Source organism: Mus musculus, chromosome 6, assembly GCF_000001635.26.
Source record: "Mus musculus strain C57BL/6J chromosome 6, GRCm38.p6 C57BL/6J".
Lineage (NCBI taxonomy): Eukaryota > Metazoa > Chordata > Mammalia > Rodentia > Muridae > Mus > Mus musculus.
In genome coordinates, this window is record NC_000072.6 from 149,555,845 (window position 1) to 149,565,784 (window position 9,940).

The window sequence follows — 9,940 nt, forward strand, 5'->3', positions numbered from 1 at the left end:
TTCCCTTTTGCTAGTCACATTTTAAAACATGTAAGCCCAGATATGTCTTATAATTTTACCCTAGGAAATCTAATTTTACTACTTTATTTGTCAATTATTCATCAATACATTGAATGACCAGGTTCATTACAATTTGAGGCTCTCAGATGTGGCCTATTGGTTAGAAAACAACATCATTCACTTAACAATTGCAAAATGTCATAAAAATTATCAGTTCATTTTTTTTCACACCATCAAGCCAAAGTGGAGGACTCCTTAGAGTAAACTTGGCTTCACAAGCAAATGAACTATCTTCTTGAGTCTCTACTAGTAAACTCTAGTCTCTTCTAAACTCTGATGTCTTGGTCCATTGGCTAGCACCATTTGAACCACAGTGAGCACATTACAAATGCAGACTCTAGAGTCCTTTCCTGGCCCTGCTAAATCAAAGTCTCCTTTACCAAGATCTTTGTGTGACTTGTACCCACTATAAAGTTTGATAAGGACTGATCTAATGACACTTTACTGCCAACTCAGAGATCTAGGCGTTGGAAACTGCAAAATCTGAATACTTGACTTGGGGACAAGTTCATGTATCTGTTCTCAACGTTTCTTTTTACTTTCTTATCCATGCCCCCATGCTTTGCTTTTAAAACCTTCATTTTTATTTTTATTTTTTTGGCATGCTTTGGTTTTAAACTATTTTCTTCACAAAATTTCTGTTCATGTGTTTAAAATGTATAGGACAATAATTTGACTGTCAGTGGACTTGGTTGTTTACCAGCTTGTTTTTACTAACTGCCTTCTCTCTCATTTTCAGTCCGGACATTGCCCTCAGTAAGGAACAGCCACATTCCAGCTCACAGTGTGCACCTCTTCATTGTCTCACCAAGCCTCCTTACCCCTAGTCTTCATCTCTCATGGATGAATATCTGGACTGAAGGTTTTTTAGTCACAGTGAGGGCACTGCTTAAGATCTAGCGGGTGTTTTCTTCTTGGATGTTAGATGTATATGTGGATTCCAGTCCATCATTTTTGAAGAGTAAAGAGAGTTCAGAAGAATAAAATGATGCATAGACCTTCGTGTGATCAATTTCTGGTTTCTCTGAATCACAGATGACCTGCAATCAAATGGCAACAGTTCACTTAAAACTGAAATGAAACATGTATTTCAGATAGTTGGCTTCACCTCCATAGCATAAAAAAGATCCAAGACAATGTAAAATAGATATGCTGTAAAATCATCTTTCCCTATACTCCAAAGTCAGCTATAGATGTTGATTCTAATAATTTTCATTGATACTTACTTTATATTTTATTTTCTGTATGGTTTATGTTTATAAAGATTATTTCTGTAAGCAGAATTCATTTATTTTTAAAGAGTCATAGTTTACTTAGTTATTTAAAGTTTTAATTTAGTTTAAAATCTGAAACCGGACAGATTCTGGTCCTTTTTCTTGCAGAAAATTACAAATGAGGTGCATCAGAATGTTAACAATAACTGTTTTGCTGCTACATGAATATTCTTTATGCAGTTATTTTCTAATCAGTAACTCATTAATTGTCAGTTATTTTTTTAACTAGGTTTCTTCACTAAACATTTATTAAGTAAATCTAAGAAAGAGGCAAAGCTATGATTCATTGACTTAATCAAGTTTTGAGGGTATCTTTAATTTTTTAAAATTGCAGTTGAGTAGATAGATATATTGGTGCTGCTCCTGTGTGTGTGTGTGTGTGTGTGTGTGTGTGTGTGTGTGGTCGTATTAAAGAAGGACAAATTACTTGAAGGAAAGAAATGGTGTGCTTATTTAATGACCACAAATTTTTTAAACTTTTCCAAATTTAGGGTCTTACTATGGGTTTCCCACTAAAAGGGATCACAATAAATGCAAAAATATATACATATATAACTGTAAGGTAGCCTTGGCTAGTTATTTTATGCAGAAAGTGTATGTTTTGTTGTTTGTTTTCTTTTTCACAATGAATCTTCCTTGCCAAAAAAAAAAAAAATAGATAGTAAACCTTAGCTCATTGTCTACTTTTAACAAACACTCAGGTGCCTACAGTCATATTATATTGAGATAAGACATGTTCCTACTTAATTTACAGATTCTGCTAGGTAATTTTATGACTTTATTTAAGGCAATAGAATTTCATAGAAAAATTTAGTTTTTGCATTATTGAGAAAACAAGGACAACAGCTAGTTGAGCTGTAAGGTCTAACTTGGATTCCTCAGTTCTCAAGTGCTGCCCACATAACTGCGCCTAACCCTGACTCCTTGTCTTTGTCAGGTAGCCTTAACTTACATAAAACCATAAAGGTTTTATTTTTTCATGTAACAGTATCTTTAACTTTTCTTCAAAACAGAACTAGTCCTCACTGTTAGCAAAAAGATGACTAGTTTTGTAGGACACCAACAATGGCGATTTTAGAGCTACCCAGCTTGTGGAGGGAAAGATGTGCATGTTTATGGAGTGGTGACCTAAGGTCAGCTGTCAGCCACAAAGCACATTACAGAAATATTTTTTGTTTGTTATGTTCCTGTTGAGTACCAGTCATAGTTACCAAAGCAACCCAAAGATTTTGTGTTCTTTATCGGATTAATAATAGACCCTATGGAACTTCTCATCAGTCAGAATCCCTACAAAGTCGTCCCTCCTGTATTACTTGGTTGTTCCTATACATTTTCCTCATTTATTGGTGTTAAGTCTACCTGGTGCCAATCTTAGTGAGACAGTACAGATTTTTGTCAGAGTTCAATTAAAGACAACTTCCTCTGTTCTTTCTATTCTTTTCCCCCTTTGCTAAGCATGATTCGAAACCCAAGTGTCAGAATTACTAAGTTAATTTTGTATTTGAGGAAATAAGTACCTCAAAGCAAGTTGTGTCTTTGGGCTGGGAACTCAACAGTGGATCTCTTCTCTGTGTAACCACTGTTGACATAGCTGCATTGTGTTTGTGAATAGAGTTGACTTCTTCCAGTATGAAATTTATCACTGTCTGTTATAAACGATTTTATTATAGTTGTTTATTTGAATATAGTGGAAATTTTTGTTTTGAAATATTACTTCTATAAAATATTAATTTTAACAACTTTAATAAGAAGATATAGAAATTTTGAAACAAATTTCTCATTTTCAGCACAAAAGTAGGTAATAATTGCTAAGCAGTAAGAGACTATCATGTATTTATGTAGTAACATCATTTAGTGCAGTTTAAACTGAGCTGTATTTATTTTTATTTATTTACGGACCCTTTCAATGAATAAATGTAGAGTGCTGATAAAAACGAGTACCTATAAAGATAATATCAGAATGTAAAAAGTGAAAACTGGTGAAACAAAAAACCCATGAATCTCAATAAGAGAATTGAAGGTGCATTTGATATTAAAATATAAAGTAAAGAAATTCTACAAATGCTAATTGTTGTAGACATTTTGAACAAAGGTGAGAGGTGATGTTTAAGATCAGTTATCAAAGTAACCAACTACTGTTATAAAATTTCATTACATTGTAGTGCGTGCATGTATGTGTGTGTGCTCACCCACAACTACTGTTATACATTTCATTACATTGTAGAGTGTGTGTGTGTGTGTGTGTATACACGCGCACACACACACACACACACACTATCCACAGTATGTGTGGGAAAGTCAGAGGAAAACCTACAGAAGTTGCTTCTCTCCCACAACTGTATGGATCCCAGGGATTGAACTAAGATTATCAGGCCTAGTGGAAAACATCTTTACCTGCTGAGCCATCTTATTGGTTCCCACGGTTTTGTTTTTGGTTTTTTAATGTAAGCACAATTACAAAGCTGAATAGATGAATTAGTATGCAGAAATGCTTTTTCACTAAGGATTTTCATTAAAGCATAATAGTAAAATAAAAAGAAGCAATAAATTGCTTTTGGCCTAAGTGCTTAGGAGCATGAACAAAACTTTGGATGTATAAACCTTTTGCATATCTAATTCTGGATTTAAAAGAAGAGAGAGGAGGAAAAATGAATTTTGAAAACTTCTAGAGAATATAAATCTATAAAGGAATGAAGAAAAGACTTATTTGGAAATTATAATTTATATTTGCCTAAAGGAGAAGAGGTACAATAATGAAATCCAACAAAAAGAACTTAACAAATGACAGAGAGTAGCTACAGAGCCTATATGACTAAATGAGAAGGGTTAATATTACCTATAGGAAAGAGATATTTTAAAGTGGAAACTTAATCATTCGATAGCTATAAAGATTTGTTTTTAAAAACTGGAATGATACTGGTAGTCTTGTAAGTATAGACAATTTACAATAATATATAATCCTAGGAGTCCACAATTCTATGATTCTTTTGTTTTAAAATTTAAAATATATTGAATTTTTACTGATTGGTCATAGAAAATGTTTACTTTTAAACTAGGATAACAATCTTAATTTTCTAAGATATTTATTATTTTTAAAAGGATTTCTTTAAAGGTATCTGAAGTATAGCAACTCCATTTAAAGAAGCTTCAGTGTCAGAGTCTAAAAAACAAATATACCCAAGAAAACTTCATAAATACAGTGTATGCAATCTCATAGAGGAGACAAATACTTTTTAAATTTTATTCACACACAAAGATCTTCTGTCTTTAACATTTGCTTTATCTATGCTGTAGAACATGTTCTTATACAGATAAGCCCTTCTCTATTAGGTAAGCATGAACAATTGGTCTACTGAACTAGCTAAGAATGTGGATGTTCCCTCATATACTATATTGAATAAAATCCTCTCCAGTAACCAAGTACAGGTTACAAATAATTATATGAATAAATCAAATATATTTTCTACTCTGATAAATGTCAACTTTTATTGTATAATTCAGACAAAAGATTTAATCTTTCTTACAAAGAAATCAGTGGGCAGGAGTAGGGAGTAACTCAGCCAGGGGTGTTTGCTGAACCTGTGTGAGAGGATAGCACCCACTGCACTGCAAAACAAACAACAAAACAAACACTGATATTTCCCTGAATAAAATCCTGCTCATTCAATCCAAGGATGTCACAAATGAATTAATATTGTACATATAATGAAATTTGTAAAACCCACAATGTTTAAAACTTTTGTTTTTAATAAATCAGAGTGATTTAAATAACCTTGCATTAAGGCTGCAAAATTTAAATAAATTTCAAATAAAGCTGAAAGCTATCGAAGTCATGCTAGTCAGCATGGCCAGTGCCAAGGTTGAAAAGTACTTACTTCAAAATCAGTGTCCTAGCTCCTGAGTTACCATACCCATTTTCTGTAATAATAACCCAAGATGAGTTTTTTGAAAATAAATTTATCTTTAAATGTTATTTTAACCACCATAGTCCCTAATATCTTGTAACCTGTTTTTATTTTAATACCCAAAAGATTTCAAATAAGATATCTTGTTTATTACTCAAGATATAAATTAATGAGATAATTAGTGTTAAAATTTAAAATGTTCTTAAATTTGGGATTTTTCAGAAATGACAATCTGTTTATAAGGAGCAAAATTAACCTTCATTAGTGTAAAGCAAGAGTATAAGACGTTTGCATGAAATATTTCACATCATGTAAGCTTTCCCATATCCATAACATTGACTCTATATAGAAATCTTACTTGCTGTGTGATCTCGCCATTAGGAATGAAGGAGGCTGTTACATGCACTGGATCTCCTTTCCATACTGAAGCGCATGGCTTTGTTCCTCAAATTTATTTTTACATCTCTCAGATGGAGTTATTTAATAATCTGCCACAATTGAACTGAAGCTTAAATGACCTGCTGATTCGGATAATTTCTTTGATTGCTCTACATTTGCTGAGAACTTATTTTTATTTTAACTTCTGCACATAATCAGTCTCTGCTCAGTATACCTCTCTAATGAGACCGTTGAGAAGTAAATTTGATGCTTCTTAGTGTGGATGTATGCTTATTTTTTTTCAAAAAAATAATTTTTTTTTACATTTTATTTTATTTATTTATTGTTATTTTTTTAGACAGAGTTTCTCTGTATACTCCTGGCTGTCCTGAAACTCACTTAGAACAGGCTGGCCTCAAATTTGCAGAGATCCATCTGCCTTTCCAAAAAAGTCTTTATCAGAGAACTATGAAGTTAAGGGAAATAACACTGTTGTGTTGACAAATCTTTATCTTGTAAGGGAGAAACAGAAGGAATCATTGGGTTCATAGCTATGACTATGTGTCATATCAGAGGAAATACTTTTTAATTTTCTTGCCACAAAACTTTTAAGCTCAATGGTTTGACTGTTAGAGTCAATTAACAATTTTTGAAAATATTTTATGACTTTTTTGTAATATATTCAGTGTCTTTATTTGCATGGCTATGCATATATGAAGATGTGACTCTGACGTTGTGATTCTTTCCCATGTTAAAATTTGTGTTGTGTGTGGTCAAACCTAATTTTTACACTGTATGATTATCCTTGTAATGATTCAGTTATTCCAGCCTTTGTTATTATGCCTTCGGGGAGTAAACAATGTGAAGTGTTTCTATCTAATAATAATAATACCATGAAAACATGACTGAAAAACTAATTTAAGAAATGCCTTTCTTGCTAATTATTTTTGAAATCCAAACATCAGCGACATTATCAAAGACACGTGCATTTAAGTACAAAAAGTTCTTATAAATTTATTGCTTGCTGTTCTTTTTACTTTTTTGTAGATAATCCCAAGTGAACCTCTCAAGGGAGAATCCTTATGTCATATGTTTGTTTCTGTGCACTCAATATTTGTGAAAGGCACCCCACTGCTAAGGAAATAACTAGATACTAATAATTATTATCTTGGTTAATCTTACCAATTGACCATACTGTATTGCAAAACTTTTTCCAGTAAATAAACTGATTATCTTTTGTTTATTTCATCAATGTTAAATTTTTATTAGTTTACAATTTTTCTGTTTGCCATTTTTATTTATACCTACAAGAAATAAAAAGTATAGGAATCACTATATGATTATATATTTTTATCCAATATAAGACCTTATTTGTCTTAACATTTCTGCATATTTTGTGATGTGTATCAACTTCATTTTCCATTTTCCAAACTCATAATGTTTCCTTAAAGGGTATTTTGGCAGGAAAATGCACTTAGCTAAATTAAACTAGAAATGTATTAATACAGGAAACACTGTTTTAATGAAAGGAAAATGACACTTTATTATGGAGATGGTTCTTTTTTTCTTTTACATAGGAAAGAGCTAAGCCAGCAAACTCGAGGGAGGTCACTTTTACTGGACCTACAATATAAATCATGGTAGATCAGCTGCTCTGAGGATCATCTGTTTTGATTCTGTTTTATTTTACAGTGGTGCAGGGTTAAGGAGGAAACAGGCAAGTATGGGTTTATGTGAAGTGATAATGAACAAAAATGAAACCCTTATAACTGACCAAATTTATGGGCCTGGTTAAAGTTGCCTCTTCTTCTTTGGCACAGAAAACATTAAAAATAAAGTGTCTTAAAAATCATTCCCTTTTCTAAAAACTACTGTTTTTGTTGTTTTTGCTTTTGTTCTAGGAGGTTTGACCTACAAATCTATTTGATACTTGGCCTTTTCTTATACAGTAATACCAATAGTTTTTTACATTCCTAAAGCGTAAGAATTGACTAGCCTTCAGAAACATCAAAAAAGTCTCTTTTAATCCAGTTACATTGACACTTCTCTGTCATAGTTACTGGAAATATGGAGACAGGAGGATGGGAAAGATCACTTGAGCTCACAAGTTAAGGCCAGGAAGATTTTGCCTCAAGAACAAAAAAAGAGGAAAAGAAAGTCTTTGCTGGTGGCCCAGCCCCCTACAGTCAAGTACTGAGGCAGGAAGAAGGCCAAAGGCTGATGACCTCTGACCTTTAACTCTCTCTTACTGTTCTGGAAGGCAGAAGCTAATGGCTTCTGGCAATTTAACCCTCTCTCTCTCTCTCTCTCTCTCTCTCTATATATATATATATATATATATATATATATATATATATATATATATATAATTTTGGGGGTATGAAGCTTTTTAGTGGTTTTCTGCTATATCTTAGGCTTTTAGGTTAATATCTAGTATGCATAACTGTTCCCTCCAAGATTAAATCATTCAATCCTTCAGGAAACTCCTTAAAACAGGAAGGTAAAGAACTCAAAATAGAGGTCATCTCCCATCAGAAGAACTGGGCTCCAAGAGATAACAACCAAACATGACAACATAAAACATAATAAGACAAAGCAACAGCCTTCACACCAAAACAGACAAGGCAACCTAACATGAGAGAAAGTGTGCCAAAAGCAGACAAAATAGTCAGAGACACGCCTGCTCCCTCAGTCTGCTCCCATGACTGAGGCTTCATGGCCAGAAACCACATAGTAGCTCACCATTTGCTGATTCTCCAGTCCCAAGAATCTCCTGCCTTTTTTTGGTCTCTGTTGGTACTGCATACAGACACATGCAAGCTATATGTATGTGTGTGTGTGTGTGTATATATATATATATATATATATATATATATATATATATATATATCAAAGCTTAAAAATACAATTCTATATAATGATATTATAGCCCTGAGACAGACAGCAGTCAGATCTAGTTAAAATGATGTCTTTCTGGTCCTGCATGGAAGCCAGCCTACTCAGAGGCTAAAGCAGCCCTATTGTGAAGTTAAAATTGCTCAGCAAAGCTGTTCCTCTAAGAAAGGTGTCCACAGTTCTGATAGGTGACTTTGCTTAATGTTTTCTGAATTTGTGGCATGGATACATTTATCTGTTAGATCACACATCATAATCAACAGGAAGCATTGTCTCCTGAGCAATTTACTCTCACATTGTCATTTACTGGATTTTCATCTTAGATCTTATAATATAAGGTGAACATTCCAGAGGCATTTCTGTATATCATTTTTATAGTTTACATATCTTTCTACTGACTTTGAGCTAAGAATAACCTTAAATAGCTCAGCCTTGACATTGTGACCACATTCAGGAGAGGATTTTGCTTATCATTTATAAAAGTAGGAAAACCTGTATGTGAACATGTTGAATTAACTAAAACTGAAAGAGTTTCAGTACTATGTGTGATTTTTCTTAATTATAGCTTTTGAAGTGGGAAACCCCTTCTTTAATCTAGATTTTATGAGGTGATAAAATCCACCTTTAATCTAGGCCACAGCTTCTGGTGGCAGCCTATAATATATAAAGGACATTGAAGATGGTAGCTGTTTCTCTTTGTCTGCTTGCCCTACCTCTGGCTAGCAAGTTGTTGTTGTTGTAGTGGTGGCGGTGGAAGTGGTGGTGGTGGTTTGGTTTTGTTTTTTCCTGGTACTAAAGCCTTCTTCTCTGGAATTCTGGAATATACTGTAGACCAACTAGCATATCCAGCCACATGGTCTGAACACTACTGGATTCTTCAACTTTCCATTGGTTGACAGCCATTGTCAAACTAGTTGGACCACAGCTTGTGAGCCATTCTAATAAATCCACTTTCTGCATACATGGAGAGAGTCCTTCTACCAGTTCTGTTCATCTAGAGAACCTTCACTAATACTCCTGTCGGTTTTGTGGTGGTGGTGTTGTTTTGGTTTTTTTGTTTGTTTGTTTTTGATTTTGCTTTTAACCTTCCCACTGAGGACGATGTGCCAGCTAACAATAGTGTTCTACAGTGTTTGTCATCTGTTTCCTGCTTTGTTTCATACCTACCAGGTGAGAAGTAGCTGCAGTTTACCTGAACCCAGCATGAAGCCACAAAGCTCTTGTTTCCTAAAATCCTTCTTTGTTAATATTCTGGGCACCCTTCCACTTGTGGGACAGATTAATAACTCCACTGCAAGTTGAGTAACGGGTTATGCATGCTATCTACCTTGATTCCAGGAGGAAGAAGGGGAAATGCCTACCGAGTGCTGTGAGGGGAGCTCAGTCAATCTCTGAAGTAGGTACCTGGTGAGCACAGGGTCACTGCCC

General features: G+C 33.9%; 1 protein-coding gene across 13 annotated transcripts in view; it reads left to right on the forward strand.

The window, feature by feature from the left end:
* Bicd1 (BICD cargo adaptor 1) overlaps positions 1 to 7,485 on the forward strand; it is a 154,506-nt gene extending 147,021 nt beyond the window's left edge. For 9 of the 13 annotated variants that reach the window (XR_003956156.1, XM_006507014.4, XM_006507017.4 and 6 more), the window contains one exon: positions 800 to 6,876. Coding sequence is in view for 9 of the 13 variants with exons in the window: in XM_006507016.4 (XP_006507079.1) it covers positions 800 to 960 (161 nt within the window). In the remaining 4 variants the exon portion in view is untranslated. Of the gene's footprint in view, positions 1 to 799 lie in introns of all 13 variants that reach the window. The other 4 variants (XR_869604.3, XM_006507019.4, NM_009753.4 and 1 more) reach the window with 2 other exon arrangements.
* Positions 7,486 to 9,940: the final 2,455 nt, after the last annotated feature.